General features: G+C 36.8%; 1 protein-coding gene across 10 annotated transcripts in view; it reads right to left on the reverse strand.

Annotated features, from left to right (window-relative positions):
• KIF16B (kinesin family member 16B) overlaps positions 1–23,940 on the reverse strand; it is a 135,284-nt gene that overhangs the window by 53,888 nt on the left and 57,456 nt on the right. For 7 of the 10 annotated variants that reach the window (XR_014881825.1, XR_014881826.1, XM_085218745.1 and 4 more), the window contains exons 13-23: positions 22,980–23,099; positions 22,427–22,478; positions 20,497–20,634; positions 15,963–16,045; positions 15,698–15,786; positions 8,553–8,585; positions 8,178–8,231; positions 5,295–6,647; positions 1,995–2,153; positions 1,071–1,176; positions 501–551 (exon numbers count right to left, since the gene is read on the reverse strand). Coding sequence is in view for 8 of the 10 variants with exons in the window: in XM_085218745.1 (XP_085074871.1) it covers positions 501–551; positions 1,071–1,176; positions 1,995–2,153; positions 5,295–6,647; positions 8,178–8,231; positions 8,553–8,585; positions 15,698–15,786; positions 15,963–16,045; positions 20,497–20,634; positions 22,427–22,478; positions 22,980–23,099 (2,238 nt within the window). In the remaining 2 variants the exon portion in view is untranslated. Of the gene's footprint in view, positions 1–500; positions 552–1,070; positions 1,177–1,994; positions 2,154–4,892; positions 5,002–5,294; positions 6,648–8,177; positions 8,232–8,552; positions 8,586–15,697; positions 15,787–15,962; positions 16,046–20,496; positions 20,635–22,426; positions 22,479–22,979; positions 23,100–23,940 lie in introns of those variants that run through there. The other 3 variants (XM_085218742.1, XM_085218740.1, XM_085218747.1) reach the window with 2 other exon arrangements.

The raw sequence follows: 23,940 nt of genomic DNA on the forward strand, positions 1-23,940 counted from the left end.
GTACGATACTTACCATGTCAAGTCATCAGCAATGTTTCAAGCAATTGCAAAGGAACTAAGGGGTCTAAGTCTCAGTATGAGGTTATATGTATTAAACCTTCATGACATTCAGGAAAATTTGCCCAATGCTACTGCAAATACTACAGTTATACAGTACTGAGCTCACCACGAGACAACAGTGCAGTGGTATTCTGAATTCAAACATCCTATCCTTTTATAACCTAGAAATCAGGAAAGGGATACTGTTCCAAATTAAGAATCATGAGAAAACAAGGAAGAAACAATCACAACAACTTACCTTTCAATCAAGGAAAAGGCTATGCCAGATCTGAAAAAAATCACTTTCATTCCAAGATAGCAAAATAAATTGCTTTCTCTATTAGCCATTAATCTTGCTGTGAATTCAAATTTCTAATTATGCAGCTAAACATTAAGAAATTTAATTACAGGGCATGCCATAATTTAAGACAACCACTTAATTCTGACAAATTATGACCTACCTCATACTTCAACTTGCGCTGAACGGTGCCATTATTAAGCCTCTCATTATCCTAAGAAGAGAAAAAGGTACAGATGATTATTAAATAAAGCATCTTTCTTGTGTTAGTTCATTCTAAGTACTTCTAAGACATTTTTTAACAGCCCAAAGTAACTGTTTTCTTACTTATATTTATTAAACCACTGGCACAGAAGTCAACCAAATTGTTCCTCAGATGAATCAGATTATCAATTTTTAAATGAGCATTTGTTTGCAAGTACAAATAGTTCCTGATCTTCCAGAAGAAACTTTATCAATGTATTTCAAAGGCATAACATGAAAATTTTGATTCAATTCTATCTGCTATCTTCTTATGGCCATTTACACAATCTTCCTTGCAAAAAACTGAAATAAAACAAAATACAGCCACTAGAAAACAAAACCAGCAAGACCTAAAACGAATAGCCCTGATTTATTTATATATCAATTAGAGTTAATGCAGGAAAACATGAAAATTATTGAACAAAAATTATTACTTTGTGTGTGCACGTGCTGCACTGAGGGTCAGGATTGCTTACCCTTCTTTGCTCACCTTTGAACTTTCTGTAGACCAGAACAGGCTACCATCATTATCCTCAGCTTTATGATGGATCTTTTGGAGCCTTCTCTGCACTTCTTGTTCAATAAAGGCATTTATCCTGCGAGATACAAGTAAGAAAAGAAAATTAGCACATTCTTAGACAAAACCTGAGACAGGCAAGAAGGCACTCTGAAACACTTACAAAGCCTACTGCACAACTCTAAACTGGCATGCTTAATGTTAGACTAGCTTTATCTCTCCTTAACCAACATAGATTTTTTGAGCAAGTGTTCATTTAACAGCCAATGGTTTACAGTTTTAACAATTTGTTATCACAACTACACAATTCAATGGACCGCAGGTTATGTCATCACTTTGCATCTGTCTCTGCACAAGTGGCAATGAGGACCAGGGAGATGAAGAAACAGAGGCCGAGGCTGTATCTTTATCACTCAATGGTTTGCTTTATAAGTAATACATGCTATGAAATGTATGTGGTCTTTGAAGAGAAAGAACATTCCAAGAGGTGATATTAATGACTGTAAGTATAAGAATAAAAAGAACATAAAAAGGAAGGAATAGATTTTAAAATAGTAATAGAGGGCAACTGTCCTGTTAAGAAGGCTTAATGTAATTTCACTTGTTTTGTTGCTTTTGGTGCATATAAAGCAATACCATACAGGCAATAACTGTACATGCAAAACCAATTTAAGTTTAGAGTTTCACAAACCTGTATTCAAAAAATAAACGGCACAAGAACAACAGATAAGCCTGTCGGTTTTTTAAAGCACAGCAAATTTATTTCTAGACTCTTCTTTAAGTACAGTTACAGTATTTAATTACAGTCTAATGCTGGCAGGACAATCTTTCAAAGTATTTATTTTCTACTTTCTACTCTGTTTGTATCAAAACACTGCAGAAATCCAGGTTACCCACCTGTCATCAACCACTGGAGTAACGGGTGGCTGTGGCTTTGTTGGGCTTGTTGGGGAATTGCTATGGGACAGTCTCTCCTCTAATGTTCCATGATTTCCTTTCTGACCAGCATCACCCTCGTATATTTTTTGCTTCAGTTGCTGAATTTCCTGGTCTAGGCTACAAAGAAAATTTAAAATGTAATTTGTGTTGTCTGTTTTAAGGTGTCATTGCTGCCCACAGTTCTTGTAATTACACTGCAATCCATGTATGTAAGATCTTAGTTATAAATATTTATGAAGATATGAGCATATTAATTGTTCTTTAGGCAAATTTAGATAGGAATGTAGGGATGGCTCAATAACAAATTACCACAGCAAAGCTAAACTAAATAAAACAACATCAAAATCTTTCAGTGGTATCTACCTCAATGCATTAAATATTAATTCAGGAAGACTAAACCTATCTATTAGGGTAATTTGAATAAGCTTTCTCTCATTACAGAACTTTATTGAAGATCTCAGTTATTCACCTTCTAGTGTGAAGTAAATGAATACATGGGGAAATAAGCTGAGGTATCTCAAAATATAGCAATAATCCCAAAAACAAAGAAAACCTAGAACAGCAATGAGGCAGGACACATTTCCTGAGAAAATCTTAATAACTGTATGTTATATACATAAATCTTACTATTTTTTTCAGTTATTCCTCCTGTCTGCATGCATGTATAGCTGAAAATTTACAAAATAAAGTCTAGTATTAATTTCAAATCACTTATAAATCATCTTTTGAAATGGAAAACACCTCACTTTCTCTAACCATAGAATAAATATCGTATCAGCCAGATTTATGCACAGAATAGAATATATAAAATCAGATACAGTAGTTTAGACTGAAAATGCCTGAGGCATCCAGTATAAAATAAGAAGCACTTCTTGCAATATTTATCACTTAGTCAAACTATTTTAACAAAATAATCTGCAGAACATGGTTTTCACTTAAAATGTGGCCAACATTAGCTTATAACACAGTAACAAACTTCCCCATTGCCATTACAATTTTTGCCTCTAAAGTCAATTGTTTTTCTGAGGTTTCCTCAAAATTACAGAGTAAAACAAAAGTTCTTGCAAAAGGAGGGGGAACAATCCAAAGGAAGGATTCGAGCACCTCAACTGCAGTTGCATGTATCCAGATTGAAGTATAATGCTACAACTATTTTATCCCTTCCTGAAGGTTAGTACAGAAAACTGAAGAGAGCACAAATGCTGAGGGCTTAGGCAGGAGTAAAGCAGGCTGAATTGTTACTTCATTTTTTGAGCACTTTCCGCAGCACAGCCAGAAACCATCTGTTTCTTATGATTAGCAGCAAAACAATCTTGCATCCTGCAGGAAAGTGGATGGGAGATGGCTGATGGATAATGGGGAGTGTTTGCATCTACGGAAAATCAATTTAACCACAAAAATCAGAATTATATTAAGGGAACATATCTTATCCCCCAATTTGTAAACATCCTCCTATCAAAAGATATCATTTCCTATAGCTGTAAGCTTATCCAGCTGTGTGATGCATCTGCCAATGCTCTGCTCCTTGTCCCTTCTGAGTGATGCATTCCACTGCCTCAGAGGTGACTCTTCAGTTATATAATGCTCATTCTATTGCTCTAAATCCCTGCCAATAAAGACAAAGCTTGCATGAGTTACTCCAGCACAAATTAACTTCAAACTATCATTTGAGGGGTTACCCTCTAGGTGAGTGAGATTCTGAGCTAACATTATTCAAATTGGAAATTTCATCCAGTTAGGATGGACCTAGGTTAATATAACATTTCAAACGAACACTGGATTTACACATTTTTAGATAGTTAGCACTATCTCTTTTTCCAGAGCACATCATCACAAAATAACTCCTGGATTAAAATAAGAAATGCAAGCAATTCAAGTGCCTGGGATGTCACAATTTACACTGTGCAATGTAAACTCAAACATTAGGTTTATATAAGTAGGTTGAAATATTTAACATATTACGATTCTCTTAACATTTTCTTTTGCCACATCATTCACAAGAATCCAGCTCTCCCTGTGAGCACATAAATGACATTCTGCACTAAGTTATTCAGGGCCCTGGGGCACTCACTGAAAGACTACAAAGTTGTATTTAGTTTGTGCAAGAGGATTTTAAAGTAAACAAGGGAAAAAAATAAATCTTTTTACTTCTAAGGAATCCTTTTCCAGCTTCATTCTTCTAGCTGACGATATATTTTTTTCCACTTACCACACAGCACAGTAATCTCTTGAGGGCTAACTAAGAAGCCATTTATTTTTCTGGAATCTCCAGTTGCTTATAGATGGCTTTATTCAAGTGAGATGCTCAGTGCAGAAAGCTAGATTACATGTTCTTCAAGACAATTACAAAACATAAGGCAAACATCTATGACAGAATGATAACTCAGTATTGAAAACGTCTAACTAAAAGCCATACAATGCAGCTTTAAATGTTGAAAAAGTGCTCTCTGTGCAGGGTATAGAAAGGAACTATTATCTCCTGATAACAGTTTAAAAGAAATGAGATACAGAAGAGCTCATGGATTTGGCTACAGATAGGTATTTTTTTCAGTGATTTTTCTCATTGAGCATCTGCTTTGAAGTGCTTGCAAAAGAAGAATCCCATAATCACTATAAAATTTAAAAATCAAACCACAAATTCTACCTCATGAAAAACTAAATCTTTTTTTCCACCAGTAATGACAGGTTTTCAAGCTGCAGTATTAGCAAATCAGACAACATGTTTTAAAATGCTCATTTTGCCTTTTTCCAGACTGCATGGATTGAGTCCACCAATCCCAGTGGATTTTATCTTTGGCCAAAAATTAAATAAAAAATTCTTCCTCTCCTTCTGCAAAGGAAGAAACCTCCTTACCTGAACCACTTTCCTCTGAGCCTTCCACACTTGGCATGAATGCTACAGTACAGCTCCAAATATCATGTGTATGTAAAAGTGTACAGAAGGGTGCAGACAATGCTTCTGTACCTAAAAAGGTTTGTCATCACATAGGGCTGGATGCAAGCATCTGAATTTTACACTGATATATGGCAGTCTACTTTATTTAGTCCAAAAGCCAGTAACAAAAAATTAAACATCCCACTGGTTTACTTGGATTACCTGAAAAGCAATATGCAACCTCAGTTGTGAGCAAACTACTTAAAATTAGAAGCTCAAACAGTGGGACACACAACAAACTGCCTCCTCAAAATCCAAGGCATAAAATGATCCACTATCTGTGAATTACAGGCTCTAAATATTGATGCTATCCTAACACTTACCGCTCCCGGTCTTGTTCAAGGGCTTTTTGCTCAGCTTCCAGACTCGCCTGCAGGCCAGCCTGCTCACTGCAGCTGTTGTTCAATGTGGCAAGCTTCTGCTTTTGCTCTTCAATTTCAAAATCTATTGTAGAACGACGTTGCAAAGCAGAGTGCCTTCTTTCTAACTTAGCTACAGCTTGTTCCAATGCCTCTCTCTGCTGTTTTTCCCTTGATTCAAGGATTTCTTTTTCCTTCTTCCGAACTTTTTCTTCCTGCCGAGCTACATTGGCTGTGAATTCAAACGTTTCTTGAAGCTGCTGCAACTGATTTGTGCTAGCTCTATATTGTGCAAGCTGCTCTTCTTTATCTTCTATTTCTTTCTCTATTTGATACAGAGTATTATCTAATCCTAACAAGCCTCTATCAAGGACTTCAGAGGCTCTTTGCTTTTCTTCCAGCAGAGCTGGCAAATGATTACTCTTCAGGTACTTCAGCTGGTGTACTTTACATTGAAGCCTGTATTCCGCTGGCTTTATCATGTCAAATTCTTCAGCCTTGAGTACAGCATCCCCAAAGTTTTCATCATCCTTGAGATTTACATGTTCTTCCTCAGCAAGTTTTAAATGTTCCACAGTTTCTTTTTCACGTGCTATTTCCTTCTCTAGGTGATTCATTTGTTGAACTAAATCTTTTTCCAGCATAGTCAACTGTTCTAGCTGTTTCTTTTTAAACTCTATAAAGCTGTGTTGGGCTTTTTCTAACTCTTCACGGTTTTCTTCACCTTCAGATCGGGCTTCTTTGACTTTCAAAAGAGATTCCCTGATATCTTCAAGATCTCTCTTCTCTTCTTCGACTCTTTGTACGTCGCCTCTCTTGAGGAGCTGTATCATGACCTGCTTCTCTCGAAGCTGTTCCTCTAGATGAGCCACAAGCATCATCTGCTCCCTTTCTTGTTCTTCAATTCTCTTTTTTTCTGATTCCAGCTTAATATACTGTTCGTCCTTCTCCTTTTTAAGTTTTTCTAGTTCTCGGAAAATCTGCATTTTCTCTGCTTTTTCTTTATGATTAAGTTCCTGGAGGCGCTGCAATTCCTCTTTGACACGGGCAAAAATTTCCTCCTGCTGCTGCTTCTTTTGAAGTTCTATCTCCTGTTGTTCCCGCAATCTCTCTTCTTCGAATTTCTCTTTTTCAGCCAGCAAATCCTTCAACCTGCTCTCAATGTGAACACTTCTGCGCTTCAGACTCTCTTCCTGTTTTCGAATTTGCAGCTGTACTATTTCTGTTTCCTTGCGCTGTGACTCTACTTCTTGTTGCATTCTTACAAGCTCTGCTTTGTCAGATCTTTGTTTTTCCTCCATCTCTTCTATCTGTTTCCTACAAGAAAACATTTACATGAAACATATCTACCTTTTTTTTGTTTTTACAAGGGTGGATAGTGATAGATCAAGGGCAAATGGTTTTAAAGTGAGACCAGGGAGATTTAGGTTAGATATTAGGTGGAAGTTTTTCCCCCAGAGGGTGGTGAGGCACTGGAACAGGTTGCCCAAGGAGGTTGTGGATGCCCCATCCCTGGAGGCATTCAAGGCCGGGCTGGATGTGGCTCTGGGCAGCCTGGTCTGCTGGTTGGTGACCCTGCACATAGCAGGGGGGTTTAAACTAAATGAGCATTGTGGTCCTTTTCAACCCAGACCATTCTGTCATTCTATGACAACAAAACCCGAGGACGTTAAAAACGTTTAGACAGGGATTTTAGAGTATATATCACTTCTTTTTTCTTCTTTTTAAATAATTTTGTTTTGCTACAGGTTAAAAATCTTATACTCCTTGGAAATGAATGAATCCTTGAGACAAACAGTACAGATTTCAACATGCAAAGCCGTAGATATATGAAACTATAAGAAAACATGTTAGATAGCATTTACGTGGAATACTATTAGACTGTTAGCTCTTTCCTAGCCAATAAAAATATTGATGGAATACACTGCACAGTGAAGAGTAAGCATATATATTTACACACTTATTTTCATACAGACAAAATTTAAACAAAGGACTTTATTTGAAATTTGCTTCACCAAAACTGATTCAGTAGGTGAACAGAAACCATGCCTTCTCTTTTAGTGAACCCAACAGAATGATTGATAAACAGGAATATAAGCTAAGGAACAGATGCAGTTGAAATAACTTTAAGATAAATCACGGCCCATGCAATAACTCATTTAAAGTTTCTAGTGAGTTCCAAGTGAGATTTGAAGAACTGAGACTTGAGAAATTAAAGCACATGCATAAACTGAATTGAAGGCCTATCAACATAACTAAGAGGATAAGTATCAGTGATTCTACATCTCCTAATTGTTCCGACATTGGGTTTAAGGCTTTTTGGTGCTGACATTTGTTTTGGTTTTTAGCTTAACTTATTCCAACTATCTAAACAGCTCTTTCAAAACCCAGCAAACAATTTAGAAAGTGGCTTTCAGCTTTTGAGTCTAATCAGTGCTGCGATCTCCAACAAGAAGAAATCTATTACTTTTTAAATCCTAGCAGGTATGATGAATCTGATCAAGTAGGTCAGTTCTCCAGTTGACAATGCTTCCTTATGTGTTTTAAGCTGTTCTGGTAAGTATTATTAATATGCACATATCATTACTACAGCTGCTTAGTATTTACTTTGCTAAAGATCACAGCTACAATGAAGCTTGTTTATCTGGTTATTAATCAGTGAGAATCTACAGTACTCCAACTAAAGTTTTATAAAGGGGAAAAAACAACTAACAAGACAAATATTTGTAACAGTATCCTCTACATACAACACTGTGATTCAAAACTGATGATTTAAATGAGCCCATGATGTATGTGTGCATACATATATACAAACACATATACACAAAGACCAGAGAATGATGTTACCTTTTGCTTTCTAATTTTTCAAGTTCCTCTCGTTGTTGTCTTTCAAATTCCAGTCTGATTAAAAAAATATATATATATATTAGGAAAAGTATATACAGTGCATTTCGCAGTGTCTGCTTAAAAGATTATAACAGTGATGTGAATGAAAAAAGTTTTATGAACTACTTTCTACAATAAGATTTCCTTCATTAGAGTTACAAATTAGATATCATGCTGTCAGACATTTGAGAATAAACAGAAAAATGAATTCCTAAGAGAAAAGAAAAAAATCTATTTAAAAAGTAAAGATAAAAAAACATAAATGATTAGGATAGCCTCTGTAAGTTAACTACATGCAGACATGGCAATCAATAGATAAGAATTGAATTTCTCTACCTTAAACAGATCGGTCCTTTTACAGGGAAAAGACTGCCATGGGAGGTAGGGGGAAACAGAGCAATCAATTAAGTGAGGAATTGATAGGAAAAAAACAATAGCAGTATAGAATATTTTAACATTGCCAACAGTTTGTTTTATTAGAGGTTAAATAGGTTAGATCCATGGAACAGTCAATTACATTACAATTCAAAGTAAAAATTTACACAGTGATTCTTTCTGAACACGTTTTACAAGTGCCAATGGTTGTTAATCGATGCTGATAATCCTGTGGTTTATTAGCTTGGCCTGCTCTGAGAAGTGAAAGAGCTCTGAAACAGTGCTACTGCATGCTCATAGTTCTGCCTCTTCCTCCCAATAGAAACAATACATCGCTGTGATGCCATCGGCGAGGCTGAAAAAGCACAATCCTGCAGAGTGCATCACTCCGGCACAGAACACAACACAAACTTCTTTATCTCAAATATTCTGAGACTTCAATGTGCTCAGTTTGATACGGTTCTGAGTAATTATGAGGAAGTATTTTCTGTCACTTTTAATATTGGCTGTTATTACAGTTGTACAGAAGTCTCCATCTTATTTTAATTTCCTCCAACAGATTCATATTCTTTAAGGCAGTCTTCCAAAATAAATACTTTCTGCGCTTTTTTAAAGCGTAAAGAGCCTAAATGTGGGCTGAAATATTCAACTAAACACACAAATCTCCAGTTATTTCAGACCTGTTACAGCTCTAGCAGTTTGCAGGTGAGATGGTTCATTAACACTGAAAAAAATGCAAGACTGCACCATGAGCTAACTTGAATGTGGAACTGCAATTTAAGACGTCATGACTGCAATTAAATAGGCAGGTGTTTTAAAACTATGGTGTATTTAATATTTCTTTCCAAAGCCATGAAATTACCTGTTGCAAAAAGGAACTGCCCTTGGAAACATGCAAAAAATACACTGCTAATGTAATGTTTACAAAACAGTTCAAGTAAACCATGACTCCACAATGCCCAAAAAGCATCATTCTGACCACTGGATTAGTGAAGAAATATCGGTTTTAAAAACACCACTTTCCCCCATTTCTCACAAACTTTTATTAAAAATGCCTTCTGCAATGCCTAAGAGAATAGCAAATATAGATTTCTATACACAGCTCCAGACATTCAGGCTTTCTAATCAATGTTTCACCAAGAGCTGTCTTTCACCTTTACACTAAGAGTACATCTGGGATGGACACTTGTAGGCACTATCTTAATGACAGAAAGAGATAACTGAAGTATTTGTAAATCCATCACAATTCCTGTAGCAGCAATGCAAAATCCACAAAGTTATGCAAAAAAAAAGGCAGGACAAGAAGCAATCTCAACAGATCTTCAGAAGGCAAAAGCCCTATCCTTTGGTTAATAAACTTTTTTTTTTTAATGTGACATTTGAAAATCCCTCCGTTTTGCCACAGTCTGCCTCCAGAATTCATAGCTGCAAGCTCTCACTTCTTAGCCAGGGCTTGGCCCCATTCATCATTATCTCAGTCCAAAATAATAATACAGATTCTAGGGATCTGGAGTTCAGATGTCCATTAAGCACTGTCAGATGCAAGCCATGTTTGCTAAGATAGTCAGCAAAGATGATTTACAAGTATGCCTGTGCTTAGTTATGCCACAGACAAATAAAACATTTCTGATCTGCTAACATAATGCACAAAACCCAAAGCAAAATCTCTTGATGTTGTGACAGCCTTGTAAAACAGAAGATTTGGCAAACATTTTATATAGACATAAAAAATGGTAAGTGGCTTTTCATTGAAATCTGATAGAAGGAAAACGACATAAAAACAAGTCTGCGGTGAAAACTCTATGATTTCCTCTTTGCTGAAGCGACTCTACCACCTTTGGCAGTGGCAATCAGTTCTACTTTACACCAAGCAAAGCTCCAGCTGCTGAAAGGGCTCTTCAGGAAAGACAGGAATGAATTGTGCAAAAGCAGTTCATTCTCCTGAGTAAATGGCTGCTTCCCAAAGATCAATGCAGATCACCATCAACACCCCAACCAACAGCTTCCAAACACCACATCCACCTGTTCTAAAAACGTACACTTAATGCATTTTGGAAAGGTAAGGTACAGTCCTACGAACAGAAGGCCTAATGCAGCCCTGTGTATTGCCAGTGCATAGATGCACTCACATCCAAAGAGGCTGGAGCTCCTCTGAAGGTTCTGCTACCATGTGGATATTCAGTGTCTCTGTTCTCCATCCCTGGTGCTCACACTGCAGCCTTTGTTTCCACAGGGGTAAAAATAACATGTCTTTCTTATCTGGATGCTCATTTTCTCCACACATTTAGGAATTCATTACTTTTGATAGCACCACCTCTGCAACATTTGCTTCAAATTGGTTATGAGCTCAGAGTTATTTTGGGACAAGAGAGGATCTGAGAAAACAGCACAAGCAGTGATTGCAGGAATCTTCCCCTCTTAAAGAACTTATTAAAATAAAGTCTCAGCATCACCAAAAACAGCACTGGCTTTAAGAAATCACTGCCAATTTGACAAAGTACAGATGCAAGACTAATGTTCTAGGGTTTAGTCTGTCCTTAATAAAATAGTTTGTCTCATGATCTCTATTCTCTTTATTAATGTGAGCACCACTGTGAATAGAAAAAAAGTATTAGCTTGAAATTAAAAAAAAAAAATACAGACATTAAAGACTAGAATCTACTCTTTCTTCTTTTGTAGATCTACCATAAAAGAACTTAATCTGATCAGTGTAGAATTAAATAGTCACCATTTTCCTGGAAAACACGCTATATCTAGAGATAAGGACAGTGCAGATAAGCTGCAGAGAAAAGGAAGTCAGTTGGACTGGTTCAATGCCACAATAGCCTAATTTACACAGCACAAAAGTGTGATCTGGTACTACATCTATTAGGAAAGACTGAATACTAGCAAGACTACAAAGATGCTACAATGCTGTTCAGTAGCCCAGTGCATGAGATTAATTAAAAAAGAAAACCAACACGCTGAAGACAAATCAAGGTTTCTCATGAGTGGTTTCACAGTTACAGTATAATATAGTTTACAAAAGGCCCATAAATGAAATCTTCAACACAAATCTATGAGAAAAACTGTTTTACCCAAAGCTTATTACCTTAGGCAGTGTTGCATGACACTGGATTAGAGAAAAAGATTGGGAATGTGCAGAACAAAGGATTTTGTACAGTAAGACAACATTTACAGGAAATCAACAACCAACTCAACAAAAAAACCCCACACAACAGAAGCCACACACACACAGACCACCCACCTGAAAATATACTTAAGGTAACTGATTTTCATATGGGGAGCACGCAAATAAAATGAGCAGAAATCTATGTGTTATCATCTTTAAAGAAAACAAAATGTCAGTACACAGAAGAAGTTGGGAATAACCATACGCAGCTGAAAGTGGAATGAAGTCTCAATGAACTCAAGTGGCATTGAGCAGACGTGCTAAGGTGGTGCAGAGATCTTCTTATATGTGATGTCCCACTGACTACCAATAAATGTTTAGGGACTGAAAAACAAAACTTAAAAATCAACTGCTAATTTGGACATTGTTCTTAGCCTACAGAGCTAATTTGGTGATATGGGTTTTCTTTCCAAAGAAAAAAAAAAAAGAAGGAGTGGTTTTAGTTCCATTTACTTGCAAGAACTTGAAGTCTGTTCAAAAGCTGAATCTTTTTCAAAGGAGCATAAGCTGTCTTTATTCTCTCATTTTCTTCATTTTAAAATTACAAGCACAATGTACTCTGAAAACAGGGCCGAGAAACGGGCTAATGCCACGTGCTCTAAGAGGTATTACCAATCATTACAAGTTTCTTTGGTTTTGTTTTCCTTTATTGTTCTTTTAAGCACGCAGTATTTTAAATCAGGTGCTAACACTTTCTCTCAGGCTCTGAAATAAGTCCAGATCACATACAGCTTCAAAGGAAACAATCTCTTAATGACACATCCAGAAATCCAAAAACTTCAGCCAGCTATACAAGGAGACTTGATAGCCACAGACACACACACACAGCAGCTGTCATTTATGTTATTTGTTCTCATCACAACTGAAAGGAGTAGCCCACAGTCTCTTCCACCACTGACTGGTATGGATTCTGGACACAACAAAATGTTTGTTGCAACCTCCAGAAATTGCTAATTCAGCTACCAGCCTTTAGGTTATCAGAACTGAAACTGGAGGGAAGAAAGGCTGGAAGTACCAAATTAATGACAGGCACGATGCTGGCCACCTACAGACATCCCACAAACAAAGACAAGAATACCACAACTGGCTTACTGCTGAGCCTATCTCAGCCCATGGTCGTAATGGTCCATGTCCTATATTGCAAGCTGACTCTTTACGGATATTGAACCACTTGTTTTGTATCTTACTGAGCCCTGAATGCTTGGGAACTGCTTTATGCAAAGCATGTTTTCTAACTTGTAATTACCTCAGCCACCTGTTTCCCTTACAGTGATACTTTCCGTGGAATTACACCTATTTGGACAAGCTCAACACATCATCAGGAAAAAAAAGCAAAACAAAAAAACAGTACTGTCACAATTGAGGAAAAGGAAAGAAAACTGTTTTAGCATCAACATAAATAAACTTAAAATTGTCATGAAGCCTAAGCTGAAAAGCTGCTATTGCCAAACTGCTGTCCAGAAAGCTGCACTGATTATGGAACAGGCTTTCTTCTACTAATTTACAAGACCAAGGCTCAGTCAAACAGCAGTGCAGGCTTCAGAGTCCACCTTCTTGTTGTAGCAGTCATAAAAGCAGTAAAACCAGCCATATTTGAGATATTTTTTCTTTAGTCACTGATCTATTAGAATGAGAACCACCTCTGTCACGCATGGGCAAAGTGTATTATTAGTATGGCATATATTGTTTTAAACATTGGTAATATATCTAAATGTAGGGTTAAGAGTCTAAATAGTGAACTGACAACTACTTCGAGCTTCCTCACTCCAAAAAACAAACATACTTAGCAGTACCTGAAATAGACAGGTATTATTGATTAAAAACAAGTGACAGACATGCATTCCTCTCGTAATGTGAGCCTTAAGCAAAATGCTTGCTTGCATTTACAAATCAAGTGAGACAAAATACTGGAAGGCAGTTCAGAAAGATTGACTGACTGCAGGATAGCAGGACAATATTATTAACCCTCTGCTCATAGTTTACAATCCAATGAAGCACAGGCATGAAAGAGTTCAAGAATATGAAGAGGGTTTTCACCTAATCTTATCTTCTATTTCACCAGTAACTGCTCTCTATTATCATGCCCAAAAAAAAACCCAGGAACATACAAGTTACAAGACATAATAAATGGAGAGAGTTTCTAAAAATTGTTGAATACACTGATAATTACATTAGTAATACTGTATGAGTTCCAGAAAATAAGGCAGAAAATAAGCTACTGGAAAGTATGATGAGGAAAAAAGAAATGATATTCCACAAAATGTTGGAAGAAAAGAATTTAAAAAGAATTTGTGAGAGCTGCTCCATCCCAGCTCAAGTAACTTTTTTTTTTTTTAATTTAGTTTTACAAAAGGATCACAGAAAAATCCTCTCTGCAAGGCAGGATGTAGCAGTATGGACTCGCTGGTAAGAGAAATTCTGAACCCAACCTTCAAATGGGCCATGTCCATGCTGTTATATTTTGCTGTAAATCTGAAAGGCTAAATGTGAAGCAATTCTGAAACAATCTGTCCTAATTTATTCTCTCTGCAAAGTCAAGGCTAGCACTGTGCAGTAGAATGCAATTATTCCTAGCAATATATGAGAAATTACATAGGGAAAAGCTTGTGGTACCCCGGTGTAGATCAATACCCTGAGTAACAAAGAATACAGGAAATTTCCACAGCCCTCAGGAAATACAATGCTAACAGTTGTCATTAGAAGTTTTGATCTAACCATTTGAAAAGGTTAAGGAAATAGGAAAAAAATGATACAAATATATTCACAGTTTTTTTTTTTTTTAAACCTTCTCTTTCTTCTCTGTCTCAAAAAAAAAAAAAAAAAGAATTTATGAACAACTAGCTCCCTTGCTTGTGTTCTTTGTGGGTAGTTTAGCAGCAAAAGAACAATAATTACAGCATCTGATGCAATGTTATTACACACAGTCTCTTGTAGGTAGTTAGCAAAAGAGCAACAATCACATTTAAAGCAATGTTGTTAGATACACTCAGTATCAAAGACACCGTTTAACTTCAGTCATTATTATCTGTCTGATCTTCCTAAGTTCTAACAGATACAGAACAACCTCACAGTAGAATTTAGGAATAAATCTGCTCTACCCAAGCCTGTAATTCAATTTACTGACAATTTTTCAGAAGCACATGGGTGGTTAAAGAGTATCATCTCATTCTCAATGTAAAACACAGGCACTAGCTAATGGGAAAAAAGAAGAAAATAGAACAAAACGCCATCGTTCTCCATAACTCACTTAAAGAACACTGGTAAAGACATCAAAATCAGCTTCTCCACAACAAACATCCTATTTCTTTCTAAACTGTATAATAAAATGGTTTTCCATACCCTACCTTGGCCACCTACTAAGACGTATATAGTGAAAACTTACAGACATCTATTTCAAACCCTTTTTTTTTTTTTAATGTATTCATTGGGATTATACAAACTTGAGAAATCTTAATTTTTCTGTTTACAATGCATTTGTCTTATGAAAAATAGTTATCTTGTAATTCTGAAGAAAGGATAAAATTTGTAAAATTTAGGATATCGTTACTGTGCTGAACAGCCCTGGTTACATAATGCCAAATCTTTCCTCTAGAACTCCAAGTACAACAGCTTTCTTTGTGCCAGATTTGTTAGCGAGGCTGTTTGCTGGTGCAGTTACAATTCTTGCATTTCAATAGTGAGATCCCAGCTAAAAGCAAGCTTTAAGCAGGATGGAAAGCTCCTTGGTGCCCTCCCACTCCATTTTCTAGAACAAATGTGAAGTTTAAGCTCAAATAACATTTTGCAGAAGTTCTCATCTCATTCAGAAGCCTATTATTTAGTATGTATATACGCTTAAATTGAGAACAAAATGGTTTCTAACATTTGGAACATTCAAACAATTAAAATGAAGAACAGTCACAATTTTTACTACAGCACCTTTGAATATACTCACCCTGGATTATAAAGCATAACAGCTGACAGGTTCTCACAAGATTTTGAAAGATCTGTCATAGACAAACTGAAGGAAGACAGCAGTCCACTCTAACAATAGACCATAAAATGTATGTGTTAGACAAAAACTGATGTGCTTGTTTCACTTCATGAAATATTCTACATGAAGCAAAACAAAACAAATTCTACAATGATCAATGTGTGTCTGCATTAGCAAGAAAGTTGTGAAGGGATTTAAGTTCCCCCAGACGCTGATTTAATCTTACCTTTCTTTTTTCCCTTAGTTTAGCAGCTTCTTTGGGATGGTTAAAGCGAAACATATTGGTTCTTCCAAGTAATATCACAGCACCTGATGAGAAAAACACATACTATTTACTGTCAACAGAATGTACCAGGAAATGCCAAATGCAGTCATCCAACATGTAAGCAAAGCTTCCCATTAAATCAGAACAAAATGAAAATGCATTTTGACGATTCAAGTGTATAACAACATTTAGTCACAGCTTTGTTAACAGATGTGCATATTTTATTCCTTCTTCTTCCTACTTAAAAGAACACATGTTCACACACACAAAGGTCAACTATACTCATGCAGTTTAGATTATGGATAGGAAGAGAAAGTAATCATAGCAACTGACCCAATCTGACCTATACACTCTACAACAGTACTACTTTAGAGGCTACCAGCAGGTACCAAACACCATGGAAACATCCATAAATATGACTAAGAACAAACTAATCATCATTCATCCACTACTGATCTAAGTCAAATTTCATTTCACCTCTACTTTTCCTTCATTTGTAGTCCCATTAACCTTTTTCTTCTTTAGGTAGAAGAATGCTGAAGTTTGTCATCACTCAGAACAAGATTATTAGTCCTTTATACTCAGTACTTATTTTCTCAGGGAAGAACCTTGAATAATTCATACTGCTCACTTCCTATCCATTATGGTATTTAATCAGTTATGATACAGATCCACATATAATGGGATTCTGGGCAATTCTTATAACATTATAAGAATGGAGATGCCTCGATTAATACCTTCCTACTAAAAAGTACACTGTGATGTTTCACTACTCTTGTAACAATGAAGCCTTCCAACTTAATCACAACAAAATCAAGCATTTATCTGTCAGTGTGAGTTACTTTTAGAAGAAAAAGGATTCTATTACACTTACAACCTGAAAAAAACGCACTTACAACCTCTTCATACAAACTGTTATCATGTGAGAATGAAATGCTGTCCTTAATAAGGAGCGGTCCTCATAAATCAGCTCAGTTTGGAACACCGACCCCAATAAGGTCTTGATAAATCAGTGACAATAACAAAAGGCACTACAATCACAGTATCACTTCTTGCTGTCTGCACAACAGATCAAACCTTGGACCAAACAGTTTACCTTGTCAAATCTTCAAAAGAGTAACGTTTCACTGATCCGTATGCAGATTGTATCGCAAAGGCATTTTGATTCCACCTTTGTGATTTATGTGACACTACCAGTTGACCTTTCCTTCATGAAGTCTGCCAGGCACATTTATTTTTTAATGTAAGCATATTAGAAGGGGTCCCTGGCAGTCATGATGCTACAGTGGAAGGGGTGTAACAGTTGCTAGTCTTCACATGCTGGCAAAATGGACAAACACTTCTCTATTCCATTCTTGCTGTCTGCTGGGAAGGCTGTTTTGATGACTTTAGCAGAGGAGACTGTGAGGATTTCAGTAAAATTACCTTGGTTACTTTCAGATGAAGATTAATATAATTGTAAATATTTTTGATTACACTACTAGATAGAAGGTAGGTACTTAAATAAATGTATACAGATATAGATTCATGTTCCTAACTTCACGCATCTAAAAATATAGGAGCAAGGCTTAAAAACAGCACATGATATTCAAAACCAGATGGCAGATCATACGAACAACGACTGTGTTTCTCTTCCAGTCATTCTCCAAATCATATGATCATGAGCTTAGCAGTGGAGGACCTGGCTTCACTTTGAATAGGGGGAAAGAGATGTGTGCATGTCACTTTATCCACTTATGGAAGTATTTAAATTCACAGAATGCTTTGGGTTGGAAGGGACCTTAAAGATCCTGTAGTTCCACCCACCTGTGCCATGAGCAGGGCTGCCAACCACTAGACCATTTTGCTCAATTTAGTACACCAGGATGGTGAAAGAGCAGATTACATGGGGAAATACAATTCTTCCACTTCTCCTGTTACATTCCTCCTTTTTATCCTAGGATGTCATAGGCATCATTATATCATCGTGCCACTTTTTGCATTATGGGACCTCCACATGCTTGTTATTTTTCAATTACTCTACTATTAAGGAATAACTACAGTCTTAACTTCCATTTGACAGAACTGAGATATGCAACATGAAAACCTATTAAAGAAAGAAAAGTTTTGATCAAAGCCACACTGTCAAATAACTCCTAAACATCAGGTTAGATTATCTGTTATTATACAATGCAGTTCCCCATCAGAATTCAGAATGCAAATGCACAGTGTTAATGTCGTCATGGAAACATAACTGGATTTGCTATGCTGTTTGCTTTTTATTTGTTTACTCTAAGCAATAATTCTTATTCTCCTTGAAAGTTAAATGGCAAAGAACGAAAGGTTTCACAGATACATTGACAGTATGAAGAACAGCAACAAGAACCATGCAGAACCAGCCTATCGTTTACGGACCTTTGATCTGGTAACTTAATGGGTGAACTCCAACACAAAAATGACCAGAGAGCATGGGAAATAAACATGAAGAATGTATATTCAAATATCATCTACACACAGCAATATTTTGGAACTGTACAAACAAAAGTATCTATAATTAAGATCTGCCTAACTTCTAACTGACTTTCATTTTGTTTTTAAAACTACTTCTATTAACTATAAAAAGAAACAAACATTGAGAGATTATGTTGACTACAGAAAGGTTGGCAGCTTAGCTTAAAAATGGAAAATGCAGTTTAAACTGAGGACAAATTTAAGGTAAAGGACAAGCTCCAGTGAATATTTGTTCACTTACTTTTAGAAATTCTACCAGATGCTCTTAATAAGGTAAAAATAGTGTAATGAGTTGCATTTACACAGAGGCCACATTAGCTAGAATTCACAAATGCAGGAATTAATCTGAAGAAGGAAGCGGTAATTAACTACTATGCCTCTTTATTATTATTATTATTAATAACTGTTCATTTGAAAATGTGTCGAATTTTTAGATGATCATAAACGGAAACACTTAAATATATCAGCAGATAATCAGCAATACCCAAATCAGATCCTTAGAGAGGCTGGCACTTCATGCTGTGAGACTAAATGCTAACATGGCTAGGATACATGCGCTGTGCACGAGTTGTTAAATCAGTTGATTTATCAGCTTTGCTAGCCCGATGTCATAGCTGTAACCCTTCCTTCAAACTCAATCTGGTTACACGGTTCACAGGTCAGCCTAGGCAGCTGTTTTGCACAATTTAGTAATTCAAAGCAACCCTTTCCCCTGCCCCCTTTTTCTGAGTTGCAAATTTGTTTAGACAGAAAGTCAGAAGGCAAAACAACAACAACAAACCACACTTTCACCCTTTACAGTCCAAATTTCAAGTCGATACATCACCTAGAGGAGAGAAATAGCATCCAAACTTTAACTTCCTTCTGAGGCCAATCAAACCTGCACTGCCTTTGAAAGGCAGCAGGCTAAAGAAAAGATGAGCCATTGCAACTGCAATTCACGTTAAGTGTTTCTTGCCAATGTTTCTAACAGGATATCAATAGCATTTACTCAATTTCAAGACAAAAGGGGTTGGACTTTCTGACTGCAGAACTCTCATTCTGCATGAATAGACACTTGACAGAATCAACAACATCCCCTCCTCACACCAAAACTCCTTGTTTTCTGTAAGCAGAATTTTAAAGTATTTGAGTTCAGAAAGACTGAAGTCTTCTCTCACTCAGTGCTATTCTGTCCACTGTGTTCCTCTTTTTTTAGCATAAGTTTATTCTGAAAGCTAATTTCTGGGAATGTCAAATGGCACTGCTTTTCAGTAGCTGGGCTGCAACAAAACCTCACTGCTCAATGGCTCTGCAGATCTTAGCTAAGTGAGAAGATATTCTTGGTTCTCCTGGAAGATCCTCAGAACCATCAAAACCTCTGCTGTAGTCTCCTCAACCTATTTGATGTCATTTCTTTCCATGCCAACAAAATAAATCTTTGGTCCAGTTGTCCCAGGAGCTTTTTCCATTTTCAGATTTTAAAGCTTTAATATTAGATTTAGAATTTCCTGAATGTCACCTGTAAGGGTTACTCTCTCCCTATTTGTTCTCCCTATTTGTATTGTTCTTCAGCTGCAGCTAAAAGATGCTCCAGCTGAACTCCCTGTTGTGCAAGAGGATTTGGCAACAGTGTGTTAAGTGAGACTGGCCTGGACCTCTGAGGAGCCAGAAAAATACTTCTCTAATGCTGTCGGTTTCCACATAACCAAAATATTCTTTCTATTAATATCACAGCAATCTGCCACGGAGTTCACTTTCCACATAAGCTTTGAATGAAATCAAATGGTAAGTATCAGTTCACACTGAAGATCAAGAAGTGGCTTAAATTAGTAAAGAGTTCTCTTTACACCACATAGCAGTTCTGTGACAGAACAAGAAATCCATGGCTCTCCTGCTCACCTTGGGCTGCAGAAGAAATAGAATTAAAATTAAATGAATTAAACTGTAATCCCTCTATATACACAGTGGTCTTGCCAGAAAGAAACAAAGACACTCTCAAAAACTATGCAATGCTGGGTAATACCTTGGTTTAGGTGCGTGGCCTCAGTAATCTGAATTCCATTCACAGAACACTGTGCTCCATTCAGTGGTATTAGATTCACAGTACCATTAAGATTTTCAAAGATGCAATGCTCACTTTCCAAATCCAGACCATGAAGAACTAAACATACAAAAATAAAATAATTAGTCTTTTAATAACTAATAAGATTTGCATGCTGATTCTGATTCATTAAGGACATACTGAGTTACATATTTCCAAATGTCTTTTCTCATTTTTTTCTGGGCAATATTTGCTCTTTCTTTCATCACTTCCCACATTCCTTAAACAATGACCCCATTTTTTTTTTTTTGTTTTATTGCAACAGAAGTGCTTTTTTTCTGATTTATTCTACACAATGGTCTTTTCTCATATGTTTTGGCACCAGATTAGTAAGTGCTTATTTTTTTCTGATAAAGAAAAGAGGAAAGGAAAGTTTATGAATTTGTAGAGACAGACCTTTTTTTGCCTAATTTCACTGAGATGAACTCACTGAGAGCAGGCCCATAGAGAAGCTCCTGGGGGTCCTGATGGATGAAAAGCTGTGAACCAGCAGCGTGCTCTTGCAGCCCAGGTGGCCAACAGTATCCTGGGCTGCACCAACAGAGAGGTGGCAGCAGGGAGAGGATTGTCCCCATCTACTCTGCCCGTGAGGTCCCATCTGCAGTATTGTGTCCAGGCCTGGGGCCCTCAACACGAGAAGGATGTGAAGCTGTGGAGTGAGTCCAGAGGAGGATCACAAAGATGCTCAGGGAGCTGGAGCACCTCTCCTATGTAGAAAGGTTGAGAGATGTGGGCTTGTCTAGCTTGGAGAAGAGAAGGCTATGGGGAGACCTCACTGTGGCCTTCAGATACAAGTAGGAGGGGGACTGAATTTTCACTTGGGCTGATAGTGATAGGACAAGTGGGAATGGCTTTTAACTAAAAGAGGGGGGATTGAGGTTAGATGTTAGAAGGAAATTTAAACTCAGAGAGTTGCAAGGCACTTGAACAGATTGCCCAGAGAGCTGGGGGTGCTGCATCCCCAGAGGTGCCCAAGGCCAGGTAGGATGGGGCCCTGGGCAGCCTGAGTTGATGGGGGCAGGCAGCCCACAGCAACGAGTTGGAACTGGATGAACTTTAAGATCCTTCCAACTTAAGTCATTCTATGATTCTATAGTAACATGCAATTCTAGACTGAAAGGCTGAAAAAAGGTTATATATTCCATTACGCTCAGGCACTTATAATGCACAGAAAGTAGCCTAACTGATTGATATGTGATTATCTCCACCCATATTACCTAATTTCACACGGTATTTATATAAAAATTTTAATCCATGCTTCTTTTAACCACAGGATATACACAAAATTGCATTATCTGACTTCTCAACTTTTCATTTGAGAACTTAAGGATGCAGCTTATTTCATGAAACTGCCTCTAAGCAACATACATGACAGGGCAGTTCAGCAATGGCAGTTAATTGTCTTTTAAAAAAGTAAGAAATACAGTACAAGAAGCCTACCTACTTTTCACTTAACTTCCAGAATTTTCTTCCACCCAAATCTAAAGACCTGAGACTGCTTTAGGTATAACAATATAAAAATATTCTCATTATACAAAGGTTAAGAGAATGATTGTGCAGCAGTTGTGACAGGTGCTGTATGAGAGAGGATAATATTTTTTAGAGAAGGCTATTTCAAGAGTAGAAAGAAATAAGTATGTGAATATGAATAGATTTGAATCCCACAAGCTATTTTGTAAGTCATGTTCCTTGAAGCATATCCCACGTAATACAGCCTTAAAAATTTCCTAAAAATTACAATATGCGAGAACATGTGAACAACTAACTGAAAAAAAAAGGAAAATTATAAAGCTCTGTTAACAGACTGGGATGTTAGAAAGAATGGAAAAAAAAACAATGCAAAATTCCATACCAATATCCTGTTCCGTCACAGCATCTTCTCTGCCAACATATGTTTGACCCTCCTAATTAAGAGAGAAACATACACATTTTCAGTTGAAATCTCCCTTTCTCTCATACAAAGAAATGGTTTATCTTTCTCAGACAATTATGGCCCAGTATATGTTTCAACATACTACATTCTTTCCTTTGTATTTTAAGAAACACTTTCACAGTTGTTATTAGATGATATATTAGCAAATTCAACTATCGTGCATAGGACCATCATTTTAGTTTTGAGACAATCTAGATCTGGATTTCAAGTCAAGCTTCACAATGAAATTAGTGGGAAGAAAAACCATACATAGGTAGATATAGTAAGTACCTATCTCTTGTTAACCAGTTAACCCTCAGGATAGACCTAAACTATAGGAGAGAAATGTAAGGAGCTTTTCCCACCATAGTGGAGACATGTAATGAGCACTTGTATGACCACTGTATTTAGACAGCAAATTAATACTCAATTTGTCTACTGAAAAAAAATCACACAGCATACAAAGGTTATGGAAGCAAAGATATTTATTTACCTTCAAGTGATACAAGATGATGCCAGTACTAAGGAGATCGTCATCAATGCCAATTAAATGAGGCAGCTCAGAATCTAACACAACACCTATCCCTTCTTTCCTCAGAGCCAAGGTTTGTTCCTGTAAAGGACAAAAGTATAGTTATTAAGATATGCAGGAAATACTCTTCATTCTCTTTTTAAACGATGTTCAAAGTAACTCATTCTCTGTGATACCACAAAAAATTGGCAGGGATTTTTTTCCCTAACATTTCAAATGCAACTTTTGTATTTCCAGTGAGTGTTCCAAGCTTACCATTCAGGAGATCTGTGAAGGTGTTATTTGAAAGAGGCCAGACAAACAGCTGAATTATACCAGATAAGGAAGATCAATCAAGAGAATAACAAAGCGGTGTTCTATAAAAGCAAGCTCTGTATCGCCATACATGATAGTAAGAAGAATTTAAAACTACATAAAATTCAGTATGGCTAAAGAATAGGAAACTGAAAACTTTTTTGGCAGTCCTTTAAATAAAGTGAATCTTATGCAATTAAAACTCCCTTCACCTGAAAGCCCAGTAAGCTTAAGCAGGTAGAACATTATCCAAAGTAAAGGAAGCACTGACATAGCAAAGAAATGCAGGAAATATTTGCTGCACGTAATTTTAATTGAATTTTAATTCAAATTTTTAATTTGAATTTCCTTTGGGCCACACTCTGCAGCATCTGTTGCAGAAAGCATCATTCAGCAGGAGTATAAGTGGAAGGCTTAGAAGAAACACAGAATCATTTGGATTAGAAAAGACCTTAAAGTTTATTAAATCCAACCACCTAACACTACCAAGGCTTCCAATAAACCACATCCCTAAGTTCCCCTCCCACACGTACCAAGCACTTCCACGGAAGACGAGCCCACCAATTCTCTAGGCAGTTATTTCCAATGCTTGACCAACTTCTATGTGAAAAAATTCTTCCTGAGATCT

Source organism: Meleagris gallopavo, chromosome 2, assembly GCF_905368555.1.
Source record: "Meleagris gallopavo chromosome 2, MGAL_WU_HG_1.1, whole genome shotgun sequence".
Taxonomy (NCBI): Eukaryota; Metazoa; Chordata; class Aves; order Galliformes; family Phasianidae; genus Meleagris; species Meleagris gallopavo.